At 44.0% G+C, this 26,284-nt stretch overlaps 1 protein-coding gene across 1 annotated transcript in view; it reads right to left on the bottom strand.

The window, feature by feature from the left end:
• Nucleotides 1–7,059, bottom strand: part of Deptor (DEP domain containing MTOR interacting protein) — a 152,237-nt gene extending 145,178 nt beyond the window's left edge. The window contains exon 1 of the mRNA XM_052749203.1: nucleotides 5,840–7,059. Coding sequence (XP_052605163.1) covers nucleotides 5,840–5,967 — 128 coding nt within the window. The 5' untranslated portion in view covers nucleotides 5,968–7,059. The remainder of the gene's footprint in view (nucleotides 1–5,839) is intronic.
• Nucleotides 7,060–26,284: the final 19,225 nt, after the last annotated feature.

Here is a 26,284-nt window from a genome sequence, read left to right as displayed (position 1 = left end):
AGCTTGGCTGTCCTGAAACTTGCTCTGTAGACCAGGCTGGCCTCAATCTCAAGAGATCTGCCAGCCTCTGCCTTCCTAGTGCTGGAATTAAATGTGTACCCCACCACACCCAGTTCTAAGCTTTTCTTTAATTCCTTTTCACAAGTTGGAAACTTAGCTGGATAAGATCTTGCCCTGAGGTCATCACTCCCTTTATCCCATTTCTTAATCCATTTGTCTCCTTGAACACAGGATTTAGCTACATTCCATTCTTGGAGCTCTTTTTCTCCTCAAAATTTACTTTTTGTAATTTACCCTGCTCAGCTTGCTCCTTTTCGTTATAAATCTTCACTAGAGTTACCACTAATAACCATACGACAGAGTACATATTAGGCTGTTTTGAGATTTCTTCTGCCAATGGAATCATCCAAAACTCTTTAGCCTCAGGCAGACTCTTCCGACAAGGGCAAAAGGCAGCTACTTTCTTCACCAAAATATCACAAAAACGATCCCTAGGCAACATACTAAAATTCTTCTCCTCTGAAACCTCCTGAATGAGCCCCTGGTAGTTTAAATAATTCTTAGCACCTCTGTCTTCCATGCTCCTACTAGTATGGCCCATTAAGCAGTGCTTAAAGCATCCCACTGCTTTCATAACCCCAAGTACCAAAGTCAAAATTTCTCAGTATAGTCTTAATTAAATTACCCTCTCTACCCATTCCAAGCTCATGGGCAGTGGAACCCACTCAGTTTACCTTTGCATTTAAATGACTATGGATTTAGCATTCACACAGTCCAAGTCAGGTTTTCAAAATCATGTGGCATGGAAGACTCACTTCAATGGACAAAAGGGAAAAAAAAATCTGTTTCATCAAAACACAAATACTTCCAGGAACAGATTAGATTTCCACAGACAATTTGCAAAAGTTGTCATACTAGAATGTGACAGTCTCAGATACATGAGTTTTGAAAATGTTTTAGCATAATATATATAACTTTTTGTGTGATGTATATGTGTGTGTGTGGTCCCTGTACATGCAGAGGCCAGGAGTATACTGGGTGTCCTGCTCTTGGTTTTTTTCTTTGAGACAATGATCCTCCTGTCTCCATCCCAACGGAGTTGGAGTTATAGGTTTGCATGTGAACACAGCCAGTTTTTAACATGGATACCAGAGATCTGAACTGGGGTCCTGGTGCTTGGGCAGCAAATGCTCTTCTTACCACTGAGGAACTTCTTTAGCCCTAGAACCATAATTTCTGACCCTCTTCCTGATCACTACTCAGGAAGAGCAATTAAACCCCACATAAGGGCACAGATTCTCAACTCCACCACTTCTTGTGTGAATAACCTCTCTCTCTAAGGACTCATCTTTTTTTTTTTTTTTTTTTTTCCGAGACAGGGTTTCTCTGTGTAGCTTTGTGCCTTTCCTGGATCTCGCTCTGTAGACCAGGCTGGCCTCGAACACACAAAGATCTGCCTGCCTCTGCCTCCCGAGTGCTGGGATTAAAGGCGTGCGCCGCCGCCCGGCTTAAGGACTCATCTTAATATCCATATATTAATGCAGCCCTTAACCCTCATCGATGCTTCTTACAGTAGATGGTGATCAATACACAGACTCACACTGGTCAGTGTGCAGAGACTGAGAGTGCTCAGCCCTAGATTCGATATCTCTGTCACACCACCTACGCTCACGGTTCAGGTATCATGGAGGAAGAGAAGCCTGTAAGAGCCAGAGGGAGAGAGAGAGGCGGGCTACACAAGAGACTTCTGAAGATGTGGCAGCCCACTGCATTCATGAACAACTCACAGCAGCAGTGACTGTGCAAGACCCGCACAAGCTCAAGCTACCTAAAAAATCCCACCGAGGATGGGGGAGGGACTCACAAAATCCTCCTCCCCCACCCCCTCCTCAGGAACAATTGTCAATTTATGACTGCTTGGGGAGGGAGACTCAGTTTTCTTCAGTGATGCAGCCCCAGGGGGATTACCCATGCCAAATTCTGGCAGAATTAAGTGGACTCGGCTTAAAAAAGAATACTTGAAATTGGGAAGGAAAATAAAAAAATGGGGGGATCTATGGGAGAGTTGAAGGGGAGAAGTGGGGGTGGATTTGATCAAAACATATTATGGGCATGTATAAAATTCTCAAACAATTAAAATAAAAAGAAAGATCTGGGCAAGGAAGGGAATTCTTTTAAGATGAAGGAAGAGTGTGAAGAGAGATAGGAGAAGGTCCTACTGGAAAAGAAAGCAGAGTATGTATGTGGTAACTTCTGCCGTCCTTCTGCAACCAACTGCAAAAAAGTGTCGGCACCATGCAGCCAGCCCCCAGCTCTGCAGCGGGAACTCCCAGATCACAACAGTCTTCCCAACTCATTGCTTTTCTTGTACACAGCTCTTTCTATGTTGGACCCCACTTTATCCAACAACACAATCTGATGGTGGAGGATCTTATCCCCAGTCCACCGGGAAAGGTGCTAAGCAAGGGCTGCTGGGGTTCACCGGCTTGCCCCCAAGAGAACACACTACAAAAATAGAAAAGAAAAGGAGGGAGGCATGGTCGCTCCCCACCGATAATCCCAGAACTTGGGAGGCTGAGGCAGAAGGCTGTCTGTCATAAGTTCTAGGCCAGACTGGGCTCTGTATGTATAGAGTATAGCCCTATCTCCAAAGAGTGGAAAAGAAGTTGAACAGAAATCAAGCTGGAATGCTGGGATTAAAGGCATGTGCCACCACTGCCTGGGTCATTTCCTCCCGGCGATTTCCTCCCTTTTCATCACCTGCCCCTTGCTGTGAGGACCCAGAAGCAATGGAACAGTACAAAGACAAAGCATGGGTAACCTGCAGTGGGTGTGAAGCAATCAGAGGCAGAAAACCTGGTCCCCACTCAATGTCAGGAACCCTACAAGATGAGGACAGTTGGAACAGAAGAGTCCATTCTGGCAGTGACAGTCAGGATGGCCAGACACCTGGCCCTCCATTAATTAGGACACCAGGCATATGGTCACTTCAGTCACTAAAGTCTAAGTATTATGTAACTTTGCTCCACCCAGGCTGGCCTCAAACCTCACTATGTACCCAAGGGCTTTGAACTCTTTCTGCCTCTAACTCCAGAAGTGCTGGGATTACAGACATGAGCCAATATGGCGAGCCTGAGAGATGCCTCAGTAGGGAAAGGTGCTTGCTGTGAACTCCTGGCAACCTGAATTTGATCCTGGAACTTATGTAAACACGGAAGAAACAGCTCCTGAAATTTGTCCTTTGACCTCTACACTGGCACTGCAGTACACATAACCCCTGTCCCTCCCCCACATATAAGAATTATCTATGCCAGGCATTGGTGGTGCACGCCTTTAATCCCAGCACTCGGGAGGCAGAGCCAGGCAGATCTCTGTGAGTTTGAAGCGAGCCTGGGCTACCAAGTGAGTTCCAGGAAAGGCGCAAAGCTACACAGAGAAACCCTGTCTTGAAAACAACAACAACAACAACAAAAAGAATTATTTAATTGCTTTAAAATGGTTGAAATAAAAGTGAAATTGAATTCTTCAAATCAAATTTAAATGGTTAATATTTGCTCAGACTTTTTTTTTAAAGACAGGGCCTTGCTGGCCTAGTACTTCCTATGTAGGCCAGGCTAACTTCAAACTTGTAATTCTCTGGTCCCCACCCCCCAAGAGCTGGAATTGCAGGTGCATACCATCATACTCAAATGTGGATGTGACATCTCAGCCCTTCCCCAAACTGAAACAGTGTCTTTTAAATCCCCCTTCTCTAAAGAGGATACTGAGGCAAGAGAGGAAGTCAGTTGTCCCAAAGTCACAGAAGTAACACATGGTGGAGGCAGAGAAAAGAAAACCCGTGGCAGTCTGGTCTTACATCCTGTGCTCTTATCAACCACCCAGACCTTCTACATTTTACCAGCCTGGAAGTCAAAAATGATTGCGCAGAGACCTGTAACACCAATTCACTCCAGCAGGCCCCTGCAGACTGCTCACTAATGCAGGAAGCCCGGGTCAGATTCTCAAAAGCACCCCAAGAAATATTTTCATCTTCATGGCTACTTTACAGATGAGGAAATAGCTCAGACGAGTACATTCATTTGTCCAAGCTCGGCTACACTGGTTAATGACCACATGGTGTGTATCAACACCCGTGTAGGGACTAACTCCACGTAATCCTCGGAATTAACACTGCAAGGTAAATTCCACTGTTAACTCATCCTTCTCACCTAAAGAGCTTGTCCAAGGCTCTATTCTAACTTAGCAAAGGGCACGGCCAGGATTCAGTCTGGCTCAAAGTCCTCCTCAAAACAAAGTCATGGTAACACTTGGCTACATGGAGGAGGAACAGAAATTCCAACCCAGATCTAACCCGGGGTCAGAACCTATTTACCCTTAGGTCTGCAGACCTGTGGCTGGAAAGCCTGCAAAGTGCTCTGGGGAAGGTACATTTAAGGAGCAGCATCTCGAAGGAGAATGTGCTTTGGGGACACAATGGTGTTAGTAAAAGAAATGAAAAGTAAGGAATCCCCATCCCAAGGAAGCTTTTCCAAACAGCAATGCAGTAAATGAGCAAGGCATTAAACTATTAAGAAAATCAGATTAAATCAGAAAAGCTTTACATCATCTTCTTCATTAAAACATACTCTTGATGAAGGAAAACAGGTTTTTAATTCCCTTTCATTTCGACCACACACTTGAAATTCAACAGGGAACCAAAATGCGTAAATTTCCTTCTGTCACACTAGCTGATCATCCCGACTTTGAACAGCTACTTCCTCAAACTGAGCCCTGCAAAGCCCAGTGGTTTACCAGACCTCCAGGGACCTTCGCAAAATTCTCCTTCAAGTCTTGAAATAGACATTTAGAAACCGAAATAAGCCAGGAAAGAAAAAGAAAAAAAAAATTAAGCCAAGAACCAGGGGGAACTAGCGCACCTCTTTCTGGTTGTACCAGGGGCTCTGGTTCGTTTTGGCAGAAACGCCGCAGGGTCAGATTCATTCTAATGGCCATCTGATTTATGACCACAATATCTGCAGCTGCGGAAGCACAGCTCTCAAGCATATGCCCGAGAAAAAAGGAACAGGAAACGATGGGAATAGCGAGGGAGCCTTGGAGGTCAGTGCTTGTTCCTGGATTTGTAAGATTGGGCAAGTGATAATTCTAGGAAAAAGTGCGGGGCGATCGGCCAACTCCAGGGTCCCAAACGTGAGCCCCGAACAAGGTACTTTCACGCCCCCTTGTGGACCCAAGTGACAACTGACGACGTGCCAATTAAGGGAGAGGTAAAGGGCTCCGACACGTTCTTCCAAGACGAGCCTTAAGCGCAACCCTTCAAGGGACTCGCAGAGATCCGCCCAGTTTTACATATAAGTAAACTGAGGCTCAAGGAAGGGCAGCATCCCTTGCTACCAAAAAGGAAAGCTGAACTGAAGGCAATCGTGAAGCTAGTGCCTTTTATCTGGACGTTCAGGGGCTGGGGTCCGATCCGATTCTTCTTTTCGAACCCAGCAGGCTCTCGGCTATCATGAGGGAAACCTGGCACGGGGACGGCGCGCACTGAGTGGTGGCGAGTCCGCGGGACGCAGGGCTGCAGAAGCCCAGCTAGGGCGCAGCCTGCACCATGCGTTCCCGGTTCCCCGGCATCGGTCCCTGCAGCCTTCCTGAAGCTGCTCGTCCCGGGGCTGCAGCCGCCCGGCACTCGCGCGGCTCGAACCAACCATCCCACGCGCCCGCAACGGTCCCGGCGCCCCGCGAGCCACCGAGCCTGCCACAAGCCAGATGGCTCGTGCTCTCCGGACCGCGGCGGGCACCGCCAGCAGTGCAACCGGGAGCCCACCGACCGAGCGCCTCTCCTTACCGGAGCTGCTCCCCGGTCACCAGGACTTCAGCCATGCGTTCCAGCTCTCTCTGATGCGCCCCGCCACCCCCGCTGGTGTTGCTGTCGCTGCCACCACTGCCGCCGCCGCCGCTGCTGCCCTCCTCCATGCTCCCGACCGCGCGGCTGCCACTCTGCCTTTGCTGTCCTGCCGGGTGCCTGGCGTTCGGATCAGGCTGCCCTCGCCGAAGCCGCCCCGGCCATCTTTGTTCCTGGCGGCCCCGTGGCTCAGACGCGATTGGCTGGTGAGGGAATCCCTGCGGGCAAGCTGAAGATTTCGGCGAGTCCGGCCCTGGAACTTCGGCGTGGGGGCGTGGCCTGGTCGCTCTCGTGGTCCGGGGGCGGGGCCAAGGAGAAAAATATAAACACCTAGGCGGGGCAGTGAGCTGTGCGTTTCTTGAGGAGGTTGAGTGTTTCCTTTTATATCCCTTTTTTGTTTGTTGGTTTCCAAACTCGTGCTGGGGAATTTTGCATTTTTATTGTACTTTCCGTAGCCGTGTTGCAGAGACTAAAAATGAGAACAATCGAGGATGTCGCTGAAGGGCATTCCACTCTTCCTGACCACTTTCCCTGTGGACAACCTACTGCCTTAGAGTGGAGTCAGTAAAGCATCTTGGCCTGCTGTTCAAAAAGACTAAGAATCTGGCCTCATTGCTGTGATCTCCTACCTAAATGCTCTTAATCCCTTCTTGCAATAATTGTTGCTAGCACCTGTCGACACCTGGTGCATTAAAGATGTTTCACGTAGGTTGTTGCCTTGCTTGATTTCCAGAAGATCATAATCTGAGCATTGCCTTCCTTTAGCATGCAGAAGGCGACTCGAAGGAGTGAGGTAACTTGTCTCACGCAAGCAGGCAAGGCCATTCCAGATTTTTAGGCTGTGTTTTAAAACAACTGCATCTTTTCCAGGCGTGGGTACACACCGGTGTTCCCAGAACTCCAGAAGATGAGGCAGGAGGATTGTGAGATTGAACCACATACAAAGATACCTTGTCTCATAAAACAAATTAAAACAAATGCCATTCACCTGACAAGCTAGAGCAACACGGTAAACTTTTAGAAGAGTGGAGTTAAAGACGTTTGAATGGCAAAACTGGTCCAAAATGTTCATTAAAAAATGGGCTGGCATCATCCCTTTTCATTTTTGGATTGTAAACTTCCACATAGCTGCAATTCGGATTGTGTCTTTCATGGTCGAATAAATAGTCTGAAGTGTCTTTGAATTTTCCTTCTGTAAGATCCAGGCACGCGTGTCTATGTACCTTGTCACAAGTCCTGTGACAACAGTAGCAGTCACAAGCTGCGGGGAGTGTCGATGCATACCGCAGCACATGCTACCATGAATGTTACTTGACCTTCCTGAAGACTACTTACTGGGCACAAAAATAGAACATTTAGCACTTTGCACAGCCCAGTCATTGGTAAACAAAACCACTATCGTCCCATTTTAAGAGACTGATTACGATAGGCTGTTTGAGATAGACTCTTGCTGTGTAGGCCAAGTTGACATCAAACTCATGATCCCCCTGCCTTGGCCTCCCAAGTTCTGGGATTGTAAGCACTGAACATCATGCTCTGCTCTATTTTTTTTCCCCCCAAAGGAAAACTCACATTCGTCTTTTCTAGTGCTCTGAGAAGACCAGTCAGCCCTCACGATTTGCTGGAGTATTGCAAAGGTTTGTTGAGCCTTTATTTATGTTTGTGCTTTACCTGACGCCATGAACCTTTTTAGTAGTGTTTAATTTTTCCTCAGGAAACCCGGCTAGGTCTTAGTGTGTCTAAGTTTCACAGCTAGGAAGTAAAAGGAAATAACTCCCTTTAATAGAATATCTTAGGCAACCCCTCTGCCAAAAGAAATTATTTACACTCACTAACTTTTATAAACAGACAGTATTTTAAAAGATGGACCAAGAGAGACAGCTTTTAGTGAAATATGATTGATTCTAAGAGTCCCGTTCTGATAGTATGGACATCGAGTCATGGAGGTAGGTGGCCTAAACTTAGAGTAACAGCTGTCTGTTTCTCAAGGTTTTGTTTGTTTCTTTGTGTTTGTTTGTGTTTGGTTTTTCAAGATAAGGTTTCTCTGTGTAGCCCAGCTGTCCTGGAACTCAGAGGTCTGCCTGTCTTTGCCTCCTGAGTGCTGGGATCAAAGGTATGCACCACCACGCCCAGCTGTTGTTTCTCATGTTTTAAATCTTATACTTCCTACACAGAATTGAGAGGTTTTTGGGTGGGGGATGGACATGGGCTTTTCACTCAACTCTGCAATCTTGATCTTCATTCTATCATTGTCTAACTTTATAATCTGATACTAATCACTAAATCTCTTTGGTTCTCAATTTCCTATTGATAAAACAGGAAGAGTAATTTTTACTTTCTAGGGATGGTCTTTGACATTCATCAAATAATGGTTTCATTAAAAAAATTTGAAGATCCATTTTAGGAACAAAATTTTGTACATTTATGATTTTAAAAAAATCACCATAATTTTTTTTTCCGAGACAGGGTTTCTCTGTGTAGCTTTGGAGTCTGTCCTGGAACTCACTCTGTAGCCCAGGCTGGCCTCGAACTCACAAAGATCCGCCTGGCTCTGCCTCCCGAGTGCTGGCATTAAGGGCATGTGCCACCACCGCCTGACAAAAATCACCATAATTTAAGGCTAAAAATTTTCAGGTCAGAAAAATACCTGACCTGAAAGGGAAAGTAACTTTTAACTTTATTTTTAGATTCAACTTTTTGAGACAAAAATCTCATGTAGCCAAGGCTGGCCTTGAACTCCTGATTTTCCTGCTTCCACTTCCCAAGTGCTGCTGGGCCTGGGTATTTTTCTTGAAATCCCCTCCCATTTGTGTGTGTGTGTGTGTGTGTGTGTGTGTGTGTGTGTGTGTGTGTGTGTGGTGGGTGGTGGTGATGTGTATGTATGTATGTGTGTTCCGTGGTGTGTATGTGTTCAGTGGTGATGATGGTTTGTGTAAGGATTTGGTCCTTAATTACATCATCAGCCTGTGATGGCGTCCCAGCCTAAAAAGCGGGTGTGCCCTCTGTGTGTCCCTCTCTTTCCTTTCTGCTCCTTCCTTCCATCTGTCCTCTCTCTCTCTCTCTCTCTCTCTCTCTCTCTCTCTCTCTCTTCTTTCTTTCTCTCTCTCTCTTCCCACCCCCTCCCAATAAAGCTCTAAAAAGGTAACCACAGCTCGAGCAGCGCGCCATTTAACCAACAGTTTGTGTGCCTGTGAAGATATCTGTAGATAATGAGAGTTGGTTTGCTGTTATGTATTAAGCTCCTGATACATGGAACCATCTTACTTCACTGCTGAAGACACTCTTCTAATAGTGAACTGACTCCCGGGGACAAGTAGGTTCCAATGGCTGTCACTGTGAGTCCTGGAGCAACAATGCCTGTGACTAATGACAGAAGACAGAAAGGCATTGCTGTGGCAGTTCATCCCACACCAAGGTTTTGGGAGAGCTGAGAACCCTCACAGACTTTGGATTGGTTCCTGACTGCACTTGCAAGCTGGTTGTCTTCTCAGAATTTCTGTCCTCAAAGGGGAAGGTTATATGCCACCAGCCCCATTGGTTATTGAGGGCATTAAATGAAATTTAGTTAAGTATTACAGGTGGGAACTAGTAAGTGTGAGCATCTTTTCCAGCTCTCCTCACTCAGCCTTTTTGATGCCTTCTGGGTGTTTTGGTGCTTTGAGATCAATATCAAAGTTTGGATAGGGAAGGTCCAGGTGTGTGTGTGTGTGTGTGTGTGTGTGTGTGTGTGTGTGTGTGTGTGTGTGTGTGGTGTCCATCTAAGCAATCAAAGTGTAATATTTTGGTGAAATATAAAATAGATAAATTAAGTAAATAGGCATACTTAACACATTCCCAAACCGCATGGGGGTAAATACTCTGTAAGATTGCTATGAACGTTTCTGAGTGATTTCTCTCAATAACAAACAGTATGTCTCCGTTTTTTCACAGAGGTTAGTGGCCACTCCCTGGGTCAACCATATTTTAAGTGCTGATGTAATGAACTCTTCCTAAAGGCGAGTCACAAAGTGAAGAGATGAACTTGAATTACTAAAAATACAAAAGTATAGTGTCAGCCCTCAAGCTGAATGATAGGTTAGATGTTATCTGGACTTGGTGGTGCACACCAGAATCCCGGCATTTGGAAGATAGAAGGAAGGTCAGCAGTTCAAGGTCAACCTTAGATACATAGCAAGTTCAAGACTAGCCTGGAATATATGACATCCTGCCTCAAAAACAAACTAACAAAAACTATGGCTGTTGCTTCTAAGAGTCTGTCTGTCTCGCTCCTGCTTGATGCCAATTGTTAAGGTCCGTGAGAAGTCCTGTAAAAGAACACCAGACATGGTGCATCCAACAAGAGTGCTTACTATCTCGAGAGTAAAGATACCAGCCTGCTGGGTCCGAGTATCCAACACAAAGGCAAAAATGGCGACCCCACGAAAAGCTTGCAGGCTCTTCTATACACAAGTAAAGGAGTTTTAACAGCAGTATGATCATTCTACCTAGGATTGGCTTACGCAAGTGGCAATCATATTAGTACATTTCTAATTGGTTAGGGCTAGCAGGGGTGGGCTAAGGCTATAGCTTTTCCGTTCTTGGGCAAGTCTAGACAAGTCCCAGGCTATGTCCTGATTTGGTTATTACCTGTGGGGGCAGAGGGAGGGGTTTGGCCCAGGCAACGGTGCTGTTCCCCTTGTTTCAAGAGGCAAGTACTGAGGCCTAGTTCTTAACTGAGTTATTAGAAGCCTGTCATGGTATTTGCCTGGCTTTCTCACTAATGAGATGCCTTCTGTCTGTCATCTTTCTGGGCTCTACTTCACAAGTTATACTTCCCTATGAATTTATGTTTTCTTCAAAAACCTGTTTCATTCTCCTTTAGTAGGTGTGTGTGTGTGTGTGTGTGTGTGTGTGTGTGTGTGTGTGTGTGCACATGTGGAGATGAGAAGACAGTTCTTTCCTTCGACCAAGTCAGACCCAGGGACTAAACTCAGGTCCTCAGGCTTGGCATCCAATGCTTTTACCATCTAAGCCATCTCCTCACCCCCTGAATGTACGTCTTCTTATAAAAGGGTTAGAGTGTTCTCAAACATGAACAGAAGTCCTGATTCTTTCACCACCATACTTGTTATTGATTTTGTGAATAGAAGAAACTGATGGTTTAGAATTTCCTCTCCAATATGTGTGCAGAGGGCCTGGTACATGTTGCCTCAGTCTCTGTGAGCTCATCTGAGCTTTGCTCATATTGATTTAGAGGGGCCTTGTTTACTTGGTGCCCCCTATCCCCTCTGGCTCTGACACTCTTCCTTCTTAGGGTTCCCTGAGCTCTGTAGGGAGGGATTTGATGGATTGATGAACACATCCCACTTAGGATGGAGTGTTATCCTGTCCAAATATTTTTATTGCTAGATCTGTCGAGAGGGGGCTAGTCTTTAACACAATGATTGTAAGAACTGGGAACGTATCCTAGTGACAGAGCACTTGCCGAGCATGACCAAGGACATGTCAGAAACAAACAAATAAGCTCTCGGGTGAGACCTGAGAACCTGGATTTAACAACAAACAAAAGACAAATGACAGGAAATAAACACTAATGGTAAAGATAGTGAAAAGTAAGACATCCATGACTTCATAATTCATACCCACTTTAATATTTTATCGTGTTGATTCATCTTTGTGTAAGGAAACAGAAGAAGCTGTTTTTTCGGATTCAGCCCTCCTTACCGCCCCAGACTGTGTACTATTTTGGTAAGTGCTGCCACCTACTGATTACTTTTGCAATGACACTAAAAGACTGTAAATTGCCTATGACAATCTGGCCACCTCCCAGAGGTTCTGTTGGGAAGTTTACCGTCTATTACATTTATTCGGGTGGTACTGGCTTTTAGTGATCAGGTACTAGATATGATATATACCACACTTCCTTAGGGCCATGACTCCCAAAGAACTGGATTGTCCCAAATCTCAACTGTCTTTCTTTGGAGGTAGTTTTTGCACAATTTTAACATAACATAAAATGGTCAGGAGTGTGATTATTGTATGTATTGACGAATTGAACCTTGTGCTGTTCCAATCTTAAAGAGAAAAGGTTTGCCTTTGGGTAAAGTGACTCTATTTCACACACATGGCAAATAGCGCTTCAGTTTGCAAACAGTAGCCGCAGCGTGCAGCAAAAGCATGTACAAACATGGGCGAGAGAATTGGCTCAGTGGTTAAGAGAAAGCATTGCTCTTGCAGAGGACCCGTGTCTGATTCCCATCAGCCACCTCGGGCAGCTCCCAACCACCTATCACTCTAGTTCCAGGGGCTCCATTTCTGTCTTTTGGCTTCTGTGAGCACCTGCACACACATGCACATTTCCACACAAAGACACACAAACATACACAGAATTTTTTTTTTAATTTAATAGATTAAAAGTGTATAAATACATTGGTCCAGAAATACTCTGTTGGCAAAGGCACTCACCACCAAGCCTGATGACCTGGGTTCTATGATGACCTCAGAACCTACGTGTCAGAAGGACAGAGAACTGATTTGTGCAATTTGTCCCCTGACTGCCACAAATGTGCCGTGCCACATGTGGGCCCCCACAGAAATACAAACACTAAATAAATAGCTAAATAATTTTTAAAAGATTTCTTCTATAGATTTGTATTTCTATGTATCTTGAGTTGAGGCTGGGTCTCAGTGGTATATTCCTAGCTGGCCTGGAACTTGATCCATAAACCAGGCTGGCTTCAAACTTGCAATGACTGCTCTGCCTCTGCTTCCTGAGTGCTGGGATTGTAGGTATGTACCCACCATGCTGGCTCAGAGTAGGTTATTTAGCCAAATTTTAGAATGCCAAATAAAAAGAAAGAATGGCGGCATTCAGCAAAATGTGGTTTGGGGGGAGAAGACAAAGACGGCAGGGACCTCTGACCCCTGCTGCCAGAGCTCTGTGGGGTCTGAGAGACCCATGGAGGCTCTGAAGGGTGATGCAGACACAGAAAAGGGAATCCAAAGTAGCTCTGGAACAACCTTTGAAAAAGAAAAAAAAAGACAAGTCTTATGGGAAGATGCTTTTAAAAAGTGGAAAGATGGCAGAGAATGACGAATCTTAAACACTTTGCTGCTGGCACCTATGACAGGGAGATGTGTGGCGGCCTGGCGCTCCCCTCAGAAACTCCTCAATATTGATTAGGGCCCCCCCTAGGTCCAAAGGCTAGATCCCAGCATGGAGTGACCAAGGCTGCAGCCTGTGTTGCTTGCTCTGGGGGGAGATGAAAAGCGTGGGGCCAGTATAACAGTTGTGGGCTGGAGGGATGGCTCAGCGGTTAAGAGCATTGGCTGCTCTTCCAGAGGTCCTGAGTTCAATTCCCCGCAACCACATGGTGGCTCACAACCATCCGTGATGATATCTGACGCCCTCTTCTGGCCTGCAAGCATACATGCAGACAGAGCACTGTATACATAATAAATAAATAATTTTTTTTTTTTTTAAAGTATAACAGTCGTGCCGCTGCACCGAGGACAGGGTGGTGTATGGCGGCCTGGAGCTCCCTCAGAAACGTGATGTTATTGAACAGGGCCAGTCCTAGACCCACCAGTCATACCCCAGCGTGCAGCTTCTGTGGCGGCAACACGGAGCCTCTGTGGCTGCATCCCATGCAGCTTGCCCTGCTGGGAGCTTGAGAGAGCACGAGGCAGCGGAGTTGCTACAAGCACAAAGGTCTAGCCTTGTGAGCCTCAGGGTGGCAGACATGGAGGGTGGGGGCATCTGGGGCAACCAGGAACTCCCATGGCAGCTGTCCCTCCACACACGCACATACCCTGCCTGGCCACAACATCATTCTGACTCTGGGCAACAGCAGGCTATCTGAGATGAGTCTCTGCGATATTTATAGTGCTTCAGAAATTAGAAACCTTGACCCAGTCCAACTACTTGTTTCAATGAACATTTGCATGTAAAGCTGTTTGGCAATATATATACTGTATGACACACTGCAGTTATCAGTGCCACTACGATGAACAAATATTCGATGGGGAAAGATGGAGGAACAGAGCTGTGAGTGCAGGATGTAGTCACAAGTGTGAGAGAAGGCCGGCGAATATGCTGGTGCTGAGGCGGGCCGACGGTGTGGTGCAGTAGCCTGGAGCTTGCACAGCCCCCGAACAAGCTGCTGTTCCGAACAACAACAGGATGTCCAATGTGAAGAACGGTTCATTTTCAGGATTTGACCGCCTCGAAAAACCTCTATGGTCTGAGCTATCCCTGAGGCCATATTGTTTTCTGTGGTCCACTGCTCAGACTGTGTTGAAGCCCAGGGTTCATGTGGATGTTCAGGGTCTGGTCTATCACTAAAGATCATGTGAATGTCTGAGACCCTAGTTACTGCTGGAGGCCAGGTGAAGTTCCATAGTCGTGCTACCACAGAAGGCCATATTAGTGTCCATGGTCCAGGTTGCTGCCAGAGGTCATGTTGATGTCCTTGGCCTGTGTTGCCACAGAGGGCTCTGATGGTGTCTGTGGGCCGGCCACATTATGGCCATGGTCTATACTGCCACGGGAGACCATGTTGAGGTTTGTAGCTAACACTAGATACCATGTGGGTGTCTATGGTCTGTGCTATCACCAGAAACCATGTGGGATTCCATAATCTGTGCTCCTGCTGACTGTAAAGTGCAAGGAAGCTACTTTTGGAGTGGTATAGATGACTGGACTCACGGTTGAGAAATAGAAGGCTTCTGTGACAACCCTTACCCCCCTAAAAGTAACAGCCTAGATGGAAAATATCAAAGAGAACTCTTTAAAATGGTGATAGAGATGCTGAAGTATAGCTCTCCACAACTGAGAGGTTCTGGCAGGGGTGTGAGTAGGAAAGGACTGTTTTCTATAAGGGAGCTAGCTACTGGGAGTTTGACCACGCTCCAGTGAGTCAACACAGATTGGACTTATAGTTGTCTTCTTCTTCTCCTTCCTCCTCCTCCTCCTCCTCTTCTCCTCCTCCTCTTCCTCCTTCTCCTCCTTCTTCTTTGGTAGGGGGCAGGGTAGACCTTGGAGGACTGGGATGTGAGTGTGATCAGGGTACATGATGTGAAATTCCCAAATAATCAATAAAAATATTACGTTGGAAAAAATGTGGTTTTCATTCTCTTAATCTAAAATTATTCAGTAAAAGTAATAGGTTTTCTGTAACGTGATAATAGGTTTTTCCACTGATGCAGTAAGCCAGATCAAACCAAACTGAAAAAGCAAAAGAAACAGGTTTATTTGAGCAAAGCAACTCCTGGGTGAATCCTCCAATCCCAGAGATCGGGCCAGAGAAAGTCACGTGCCCAAACTAAAGCAGGGAGCGTATATACCCTGTAAGTGAGGAGTGATGACGTGTCCTCCACAAGCTGAGTTTGTGCCCAAGTATGGCCAAAAGCTGACCCATTTAGGCAGGGACTTGGGCTACCGGTAACTTCAGGGGAGGAGCTGCCACAGTCACCAACCAAGAATGCAGAACTGGTTTGGAGAGAGGAATGGGGCTTTCTGAATCAAGCAGGAGTGAGCCGGAGGTTCCAGATGATCAAAAAGTGGTTATAAATATCTGACTACAGCTTCCTTGCTAAGTTTTCTATATCCACTTGAATTTTGAAATATCTGTTATTTCAATGCACACTTCTGTTTCACCTTTCTTACATATTTGCTGGTAAAAGCACCACATGTGTGTGCGTGCATGCGTGTGTGTGTGTGTGTGTGTGTGTGTGTGTGTGTGTGTGTGTGTGATTTGTTTGTACTACAAAGCAAGTTTATTGCGTATGCAAATTTAATACAGAAAAAGAAAATGAGAATTACTTTATGTGGTAGTTTCAATGTTATTGGTCCCCGTAAGCTCATCGGGAGTGGCACTATTAGGAGATGTGGCCTTGTTGAAGTAGGTGTGACCTTGTTGGAGGAAGTGTGTCACTGTGGGGGTGGGCTTTGAGGTCTCCCATGCCCAAGCTAAGCCCAGTTCAGTTCACTTCCTGTTGCCTGCAGACTAAGATGTAGAACTCTCAGCTCCTTCTCTAGCACCATGTCTGCCTGCACACTGCCATGTCCCACCATGAAGATAATGGACTAACTCTCTGAAACTGTAAGCTACTCAATTAAACATTTTCCTTCCTAAGAGTTGCTGTGGTCATGGTGTCTCTTCACAGCAATAGAAACCCTAAGACACTTTATATGTCTTTGCTTGTTTATTTTATTTGAAATAGGTTTTTAGTTTGTAGCCCAGGCTAGCCTTGAAGTTGTGTGTGCATGCACACACATACAATGCACCTGTGGAGGTCAGAGGATAACTTGAGGGAGACAACTCCTGTACCAACCTGTGGATTTGTGGGATAGATTTCAGGCCAACAGGCTTGGTGGCCACTGCTTTAAGTTCTCAGTCATCTCTCCAGCCCTTTATTGATTTTATTTGTTTATTTTTGAGACAGTCTCACTATGTAGCCCACACTTGCCTCAAAATCATGGCAATCCTCCAGCCTTGGCCTCCTAAGTGATGGGATTACAGGCCTGAACCATGCATTATGCTTGGCTTGCTATTTCACCCCTTCATTCATTCTTGCACATGGCTGGAGATCAAACCCAGGGCCTGGTATGTGCTAGGCAAACACTTTACCAATTGTCTCAGCCCCTGAGTACTGGGATTAGAGGCCTGCACCACTAGACCTGGCTAATATCTGCAAATTAACTAACTAATTAATAAACTTAGTTATCTAGGGCAGGATCTCACTTTGTGGCCCAGTCTATCTCTTCCTTCTCAGTGCTGTGGTTACAGGCATGAACTATCATGCCCCACATATTATTTTTATTTTGAAGTGAAACATTAAATTAGGGAGGGTTGGGACATTTTTAAGTGGACTAGCTGTACTTACTGAACCACTGCTCTGTCTGGTCATGTGGAAAAAGCATGACATGTGTTAGTTATTTCTTAAAGCAGCCTCATGAAGTAGCCACACTATTTTTCTTCCCATTTTTTTTCCAGCGGAAGCTGAGGTATGGAGTGGATGATGTGTAGTAAAGGTAGGTAGGGAGTTGAGACTGATATGATTGCAGAGACCACTCTGGTAGTTTCTTAGCTACACCGCCTCTCCAGAGGGCAGGCTCCAGATGCTTTCATAGGCCAATCCTGTTGCTTGCTGTATATTCCTGGATTCTTCATCTAAGCCCTTCATGCAGATGCTATCATTTCCAGGCTGTACCTGCTGAGGGCTGTCCACCTCAGGTTCAAGATGTGATGGCTACCTGTCATAATGGAATGGAGCTATGTAAGCACCACAAATGATATCCTGTTACACACTTAGACTCTCAACCATTGCTTTCTTATCATGAGACAAAAAGGGGTACCCCCAAGGCATGAATATCAGAAGGTCCAGGATTTCCTGTACTTGGTGAGTTCAAACTAGCTCAATGGTAAAATACCTTCTGAGGGTATGAAACACCCTAGGTTCAATCAATCCCCAATATCACACAAAGAAAACCAGGAAGGAGGTAGATATGCTGGTCCTCCGAGATTTTCCTGCACCTACTCCTTCCGTGTTGTCCTCTTCCATAGTTATGATCTTCTTTTTGTGTGTGTTTATTTGGGGACAGGGCTTTACTGTGTCCAGGCTGGCTTCTAAGTCATTCTGTAAATCATGCTATTCAAATTTACATTGCTCTTCCAGCCTCAGCCTCTGAGTGCTAGGATGTGAGCTACTCTACCCAGCTGGTTAAGGTCCTGTCATGGCCCAGCATAGTACAGCATGAAATCAGTTTTTCCTGTTTCTTCTCAGTCCATCTACGCTATAAGTGAGCCTAGCTAGCATTCTCATCCTTCTCCATTGCAGAGTTTCTTCACCCAATTTCAAGGCACAGAAAATGTACTTGAATGGTTGTTCAAGGCATATTAAAATTTGATTTCCATGTGGAAAAGAGCATAGATTAAGAAGTCATTAAATATCTCTACTTTTGTTGATCACAAGAGATGGCCTGGGAACTTGTTGCATTTTAATATAAGCACGTGTGCACTACCAGGTTCTGCTGTATGCAGAAGAGTTCTCTCAATAGATATGCTGAGCACAAGGATGCTCAGAGCTTTACAGGTTGTTGGCAGTAGAAAAAGTCATCATGTTTAAGGGCTGGCAAAGTTGTTAGCATTTGCCTAGAATGCATGAAGCCCTGGATTGATACTTTGAGCCCTAGCATCGCGTCATGGTACCCATGCCTGTAGTCCTAGCACTTGGGAGGTGGAAGGAGGAGAATCAGTAGTCCATTGTCATCCTTGGCTACATAAAAAGTGTGACCCAGCCTGGGCTCCGTGAGACCCTGTCCCAATATTTAAAACAAGTACAAAACCAGTATCATGGATGTAACAGCTGAAAGTAATATTGTCTTTATTTTATCGAGTCCTTGTGAAATCCTACTACATGTGCTTTATAATTAATTGATCAAATTATTTCATTAACACAGTCTTATGAGGGCTGGGGATATATCTGAGTGATAGAGTAGCTGCTAGCATGTGTGAAATTTTGAGTTCAAAATTCACTGCAAGGTCATGACTGAGAGGGCTTGGAATTGACTTCATTTGTAAAGTGTTTGCTGTTCAAGTGTGAGGAACTAAGTTTGGGCCCCAACATCCAGGTTCAGTGAGAGACCCTGTCAAAAAAAAATAAAGCAGAAAGCAATTGGGAAGGTACCCTGTGGGAGCCCGTTCTCGGGTTCCTCGTGGCTTTACCCAGCAGGTCCGCATAGAGGATGATTAGACCACGGGCCTGAGTGCAGGTGTCTGAGATGGTCTGCACTTGGCTGTGCTGGAGGAGGAGGTCTTTTGCTCCACCCCTTGGCGTCTCTATAAAAACCCTGGGGCAGAGACAGTCGGGGCCCATTGGAATAGGTTCCAGGCCCTCTCGAGGCTATCCTTTATTTTCTATCTGTTTATCTCTGTGATATTCTCCGCAATAAATCCTTCTATCTAATATTTCCTGCTGCTCGCACTCAAGAAAACTCTGAGGAACTGTGGGGGTGGTGGGTAAACGCCCCACAGAATGGCGCCATGAACAGGGGCTAAAGAAAAAAGAAAAGGGACTAAAGAAAATGTCCGATGCTGCAGCGAAATTCTCTTCTGTCAAAATTTTCTCTCTTGTATCCCTTTCTCAATTTCTGTGAAAAATAAGTATAAGGCATAGGGTAGTAATATAGTGTAGGTAAAACTTAGAAGTGTAAGATTGTGTAGAAAAAATAAGGCAACTAGACAGGAAAAACTCTACAATTTTCTAACTTTGGGGGCTCTGAATGCAAACTGGGGGAAAAAATTTTCTTTGGGCTTTATGGGTAGTAAAAAGAGCTCTTCTTTGAGCTTATAGGGAAGAAAAAGTTTCCTATGGAAGCTTTTGACCTGGGGACAGCTGAAGTGCTAAATCCAAGCGGCAGGAGAAAGTGATTTCTCCCTGAGGCAAAAATGGGGGTGTAAAAAGCCAAAGTTTAAAGTTGGGAAGTTTTGGGAAAAGTTGGTCTTTCTCTTGGGGGAAAAAAATCTTTCTCTAAAAACTAAAGTCTTTAACTTTCTCTCTCAAAAGGGCAAAAATTAGAATCACCTGAAGATATTAGTATGGGGACTACCTGTGATTAGCTCTAAGGGAAAACAACAAACCTCTTAAGACAGCAAAACCTCTCCAAGTTCTCTTTCAAGCTTTAAAAATCCTCCCTGCAATACAGGAGGCAGGGACAAGTTCCTAAAAACCTCTTCTAAGCTCTGTCTCTTCAAACTGGTAAAAGACAGTGGGTCAGAGTACCCTGAGGGAAACGCTTGGGAGAGTGTGGGTAAAGTGCTACAGAGAACCCAAAAGGGCAGGAGACTTTACCTGAGAAAAGCAAAAAAGCCAAGCTTTTCAGTTACAGCCGAGCTGAGGCATCAAGGGTTTTGTTTCTGAGTGAGCGTTTCAGAATGACAAGGTGCTCCTAATCGTCCTAATGCAAAGATCCCCTGAAGCAATGGAAACTGTTAGCATTGTATCCTCGCTTCTGACCAAAAACCCAGAGGCGACTGGCCAGTGTCTCTGAGTTGGAGTGCATTTCGGGGATACTAGGGTTCCTGCAGTGGTAAACTTCCTGGAGCACAGAGCTGAGGCAGGAAGGTGCAGGACCCAGGGAAAGATTACCAATGAACAAAGCTAAAGCCAGTGGGAATGGCACAGTTGTCCACTTTCCTACAAGTCCCGGTTTGATAGGTCCACAGCTGAAAAAAAGATCTAAAAAAAAGCTTTTCTATCAAAGTAAGGACCTTTCTGGGAAAACAGTAAAGCTGAACTGTGTCTGAAGCAGTCATGCTGCTGAGTCAGAATGCTGTCTGGGGAAAGAGCCCAGCCAGGGCAGAACAGAACTATTCAGGAGTAAAGCTTTCTTTTCTGTCAGAGAAAGCACCTCTTTGAGAAAAGCTTTGTTTCAACTGATTCCTTGAGATGAGGGAGTGTAGCCCTGAGGAGTGATTGCCTCTGGCATAAGCTCTGTCCTTGAGCACCCAGACAAGCAAATGCAACCCACTGGGGGACTGGGCCAGGTGAAGGCCTGATGAAGCAAAACACCTGTCCTAATGGGAGTTTAGAAATGGCAAAAACCTCCCTTGTTAGATTTTCAGTCTGTACGCAAACCACGCAGACCCCGAAAACAAACGGACAAAAAAGCCTTACCTTCAGTAGCAGGGAAAGCCACCACTGTAGTGTCGGAAACTGTTTCTGGGATAGAGGGAATAAATTGAGACCAAACTGGGAACTGTCTGGGAAAAAGACTCCGATGAAACAGAAGGGACATATTCCTCCCCAGAAAATACATGACCTGTGAAAAGCTGCTAGAATTTGAGGCAGATTCGGGGGGAGAAAAAAAGCTACTTCCAAAGGCAGCTAGCAGAGGTACAGAGCTGCAGACAGATAGCTGAAGCTCTGCTTCTGGGGAAGGAAGGAACAAGCAAAATGAGACAGATCAGTGGGAGAAACTCTCTCCGAAGGAGCTATGGAAAAGCTCTGTTAATGTTTTTCACTGACTGGCTAAAACAAACACAAGCCCCCAGGAAAGTTGCTATCAGAAATGCCAGCCTCAATGCCGGCTAACGAGGCAGGTGCAGTTCTGATTTGGGGCCAGTGTCAAATGAAGGAGAGACACCTGTTGAAGCCAGCTGAGGAGAGAATAGAGACCTCCCAATGTGCCATAGTTGAAAATGTAAAATGCTTGTTCAAATCTCCCGTTGCAAAAGCAAAAAACTTTGTTCAAACCTCCCGGGCAAGAATTTGTAAGCAAGTCTGGTAAAAAAGAACCAGTTGACTCTCAGACCCAAAAAGAACTATGGGAAATGACTGATATAAGGGAAATGATATAAAGGACTGATATAAGGAACTGATATTATGGACTGATATAAGGGAAATGCATTCTGGGAAAGGTAGTTTTTCCGCTAAAGATGGCGACATTGCCCTGAAACACATTTGTCAGCTCGAAAATACGTTCATGGTAAACTTAAAATACAGCTTTTAAAAGAATAAGGAGGAAAATCGTCTAAGAGTTTAAGTGTCAGTTCCAATGAAAAATTGAAAGGACATGGAGCTAGGTGCTTCGCGGTTTGGGGCTCCATTGGTTAAATGCCTTATTTACCCTAATAGCTGTGCAAAGTTTTTACAGTAGTTGGAAGACAAAAAGCTACCTTTAAGAGCAAATAAGCCACTTTAAAATCCTTAAGAAAGCAAGAAAGCAGTTTATACACTGAACGTTGTCTAAGATATGAAGAAACTTATGTGAAATTAAAAATTATTTACCTCTTGAACAAACAGCCTGCAACGAGTGATTCCTTTGCAAATCTAATTAAGGGGATAAGAAACAGGCATTCAAAAAGAAATGACTGCTTTATAAATGGGAAACAAACTTCAGAAAATCTAGCTGTCTTACAAAAGAGTTGCTTCACCTGAAAGTTCCTTATAAGAAATTAATGCTAAATATTATAGCTGCTAATAACATCAGGAGTTAAAGCTAAAGAAGTGAAAATACTAAATACAGTTTGGAGCTGTGCCACTTGTGGCTTTACTAACTCCTTTAGAAAAATACTTTATATCACCTAATAGCTGTGCAGTATTGGCGAAGAGCTTTACAGCAGCTAAATACGGTAATTTCACTCTCAGTGTGAAGTGAAGTTTTTCAGTAGAACAAACCAAAAGTACTGCTGTAATAGAAACGTTTGTCTGAATTGAAGCACTTGGGGGAACTACTATGAATTTGGGTGAAGGGACAGCCTCTAGTTAAAAACTGTTTACGGCTGACAGTGCATCTCTGCCGGTTCTGGAACGGCTGAGAGAACTGGCCACTTTGGAGTGTGGGTCATCCTGGGAAGGTTGCAGTCCCCTAGCAACAACTATCACAATTCTATAACAACAACACTCACTAAATCCCAGTGCTTTATAGCAAAGCTGACTATAAACTCTAAACTTTAGAAATGATGTACGTACTTCCTGTCTAGTTAAGAGAATCTTTCTAATAGAGATAGTGATAATAATTAAGAGTAAGAAATAGAAAAAGATGAAAATAAGATATGTGAGTTTGTAAAAATTCTCTTGTTAGATCTGTGTTAAGAAATCTTTAGGTGTTTGCTAAGTTAAATATATGCTAATGGTAGCCCTATATAAGTTTGTAAAATAGATCTATAGAGTTCCTTTAAGAATATAAGCTTGCAAGAAGTATTTAAGGTAGTCTTAAGACATGTAGTAATAAGCTTGTAAGAAGTAAAGATGCTAGTTGTAAATGTAAGTTTAAATAAGAAATAAGATGGAATGAATATAAGTATATAAGTAATAAGAAATATATTTGCTAAAGTAGTTCTAGAGTTTCCTTAAGGAGTATAAATAAGTAGATGTTATGTGAGTTTGGAAAAAAGTGTAAATGTTGAATGTGAGTCTAAATGTTATATGTGAGTTTAAAAAGTGTAAATGTTAAGTGTGAGTCTATGCTTAATGTATATGATGAAAAAACCTGAGATCTAGACGTTAGTGTCCTAGCAGACTGCAAAGCAGGCAGTCAGAATGGTTTTCAAAAGTTCCAGAAGCCGTTAAGAAGCTAAGAATGGCGGATGCCAGAACCAGCACAAGGCATCCGCAGCTGAGATCTGTGGAAAATCGATGCAACACAGAAAAACCTGAGCTAACATCAAAAATGGTGCGGTTTAGAATATTACTGTACCTAAAAAGGTCTCTGGCTTGAGAATAAAAGTTCGGAGATGCTTGTTTGAACAAAAATTGTTAACTGCAAAAAGTTTTGGTTGAAAAACGTCTCTTCATATTTGGAAGTGAAAGCCTGATATCAGAATTTATTTCTTGTTTGAACTTTTTGAACTTAAAATGAGATAAAACTACAGAAAGATTTTGGTTCTGGATTTCTTCATATTTGGAAGGCTAGTACCAGAATTTATCATTTGAATTCTAGGACTTAATGAACTGAACAATAGATTTCATTGCAATGGGACAATTTTGAGTTTACTTACAGTAATGACCCAGAAACTGTTTTCTGGGACTGGTTTTGTGTTACAAATGGAACTGTTTAAATGGAAAAGTTTAGGTCTTCTAACTAGGTTTGAGATTTTGTTGAAAAAATTATAAAGAAAAGGAGGAGTTATGAGGTTGAATTATGTTTGCAGAAATTATATTTACCCTATTGATATTAATGCACCCTGGTTTTGTGGAGTTAAGGAAATATTTAAGTTTGATGTGAATACATTGAAGTTTTCCTATGTTCTGTTAGCAAGAAAATTCAAATGATTAACAGTTAAAGTTGTAAGACGGAGAAAATTGTTAACTATATTTAGCACCATATATGCTAATTCAAATGGTTCTGTTAAGAGTTTGCTTTGTGTTGTAAGACTGAGAGAATTGTGACTATGTATAGCAATATTTATGTTAACCTGTTAATGGTAATGATGAAGCTAAGGGATTCTTTAAGTTTGTAGTCACCTTAAGAGTTTTTTGGCTTAGAAAGGGCTTGAGGCAGCTAAGACTGCTGTAGTCACCTTGGACCTAATTCAAAAGAGAAATGCCATCTTTATCATCCTCTACTCACATACTGGGAGGTGTAACAGCTATGGAGATTGCTGTAAGCCACTAATAGTTATTTTTTTATATATTAAGAAAGGGGGACCTGTGGGAGCCCGTTCTCGGGTTCCTCGTGGCTTTACCCAGCAGGTCCACATAGAGGATGATTAGGACCACCGGCCTGAGTGCAGGTGTCTGAGATGGTCTGCACTTGACTGTGCTGGGGGAGGAGGTCTTTTGCTCCACCCCTTGGTGTCTCTATAAAAACCCTGGGGCAGAGACAGTCGGGGCCCTTTGGAATAGGTTCCAGGCCCTCTCGAGGCTATCCTTTATTTTCTATCTGTTTATCTCTGTGATATTCTCCGCAATAAATCCTATCTAATATTTCCTGCTGCTCGTACTCAAGAAAACTCTGGGGAACTGCGGGGGTGGTGGGTAAACGCCCCACAGTACCCAACATTAATTAATCTCTAGTCTCTGCATACAAGCACATACAGAGACACATAGACAGCAACACAGAGACACACAAAGGAGAGAGAGGGAGAGAAGGCACATCATTCCAGGAACCATATCCTATATCTGGGAGGAGGAAGACTTCATCAAGAGGCCAAAAAGAATGTGATGAGATAGTCTGTTCTGGGCCATGCCCCCCCCATACCCAACATTGGTTGATTGTTATAACCTATTAACAACTTATATTGCTAAATGACTTCACATACTTCATTAAACCTAAGCATAAAAATGGGTTGTTCACACTGTTCTTTGGGTCTTATATTTACAGTGTAAATGAGAATTCCTGGAAAGAAGCTTTGTCTACAAATGCAGATGGACTGATTAGAATTTTAGTGACCTTGGAGATTTGGAATGTTGCAGTTCCAGAGCCTATTACAGTTTATCTTGGGATATCTTTAACCCACTCAAGAGCCATTCCCTGTGTCCTTTGGTGTAGGTGGGGTTTTCCTGTCCCAATGCCTGCTCTCAAATAACTGACACAGAGGCTTAAGATTACTTATAAATGCGTGGCCGATAGCTCAGGCTTGTTACTAGTTAACGCTTACACTTAGATTAACCCATATTTCTTTTCTATGCTTCACCTCATGACCCATGAATTGTTACCTCATTTTCTATATGTCCTGCTTCCTCAGCAGCTGGCTGGTGTCCTCCCTGACTCTGCCTTCTTCATCCCAGTATCCTCAGTTGGAATGTCCAGCCTAACTTCATCCTGCATTGCTATAGGCCAATCAGCTTCTTTATTAACCAATGAGAGTAATACATTTTCACAGTGTACAGAAGGATTGTTCCACAGCACTTTGGTGTGGGACCTTACATCCTGACTACAGATAAAGATCTTTGGGCATATATTAACAAAACCCTAATTTTCCAACCAAAAGGCTGAGTCATTAGATAACATCTGAGGCCTATAACCACGAGTGTCATGTTTTGCTGTAACCACCTACTTAATGTTTCTATCAATGTATTTTAAGAGTCTTGATTTATGACTTTCTTTGTTCTATTATTATACAAACTTCATCAAACTGCTTCCATATTGGGACATGGAACTTGGGGTAGCCTAAATCTGTATTCTGGGCCATGGTCACTCACATTTGTCTCTAGAGTAAACTATCTTTTATTCCCTTTGAGGTGAGAGCTGTGTTCTTGCATTAACAACAGACTCCCATGTCATATAAAATGCTTACTTAGTAAGTATATTATGTTTTCATTTGTTGACCTATTTTTTATTATAAGATTTTGATCTTTGGCCCTTCTGATGGTGAGGAGAGGTCTCAGTCTTTACCCCTCTGCAAGACAGTGGACTCATCTTTTAACATCTGTTTACTCTCTAATTCCCAGATTCTTTCTTAACTCTGCTCTGTATTATAAGTGATTTGAGATTGAAGGTTGTATTTCTCAAATTCCTATGCCATATAGCAGCTTCTGTTAACCCCACTGGCTGAGAATAAGACCACTTCCCCCAGTTTAAAGCCAAATTTTAATCAGGCTTTAATTAAATACTGGCTAGGTAGATGAGCTTTGGCCAGGTTTATACCCAGGTTCCTGGGAAAATGGCCCCGAATCATGTTTTGCAGTGATTTAATATTTCCCATCAGGTTCAACCAGTGACAAGCATACATCCTGATGTATTTCCTGCCTGCGAACCTCTGGCCCACATGTGATCAAGCACACCCAGTGCAGATGGGTCAAACACACTTGTTTAGGGGGGTGAAAACATGTGACTTGTTATCTCCCATAAACAATAGCCTCCAGCATTTCAGGAACTATCTGTCCTTGTGCAAGGGGCTTGCAGACCAGAGGCATTTTTGTTTCATGAATCTCTAAGGCATAGTAATTAAAACTTAAAAT

This window comes from Peromyscus californicus, unplaced genomic scaffold (genome assembly GCF_007827085.1).
Source record: "Peromyscus californicus insignis strain IS unplaced genomic scaffold, ASM782708v3 Scaffold_20__1_contigs__length_68692818, whole genome shotgun sequence".
In the NCBI taxonomy this organism is placed as follows: domain Eukaryota; kingdom Metazoa; phylum Chordata; class Mammalia; order Rodentia; family Cricetidae; genus Peromyscus; species Peromyscus californicus.
This window is presented reverse-complemented; position numbering and strand designations above follow the sequence as displayed.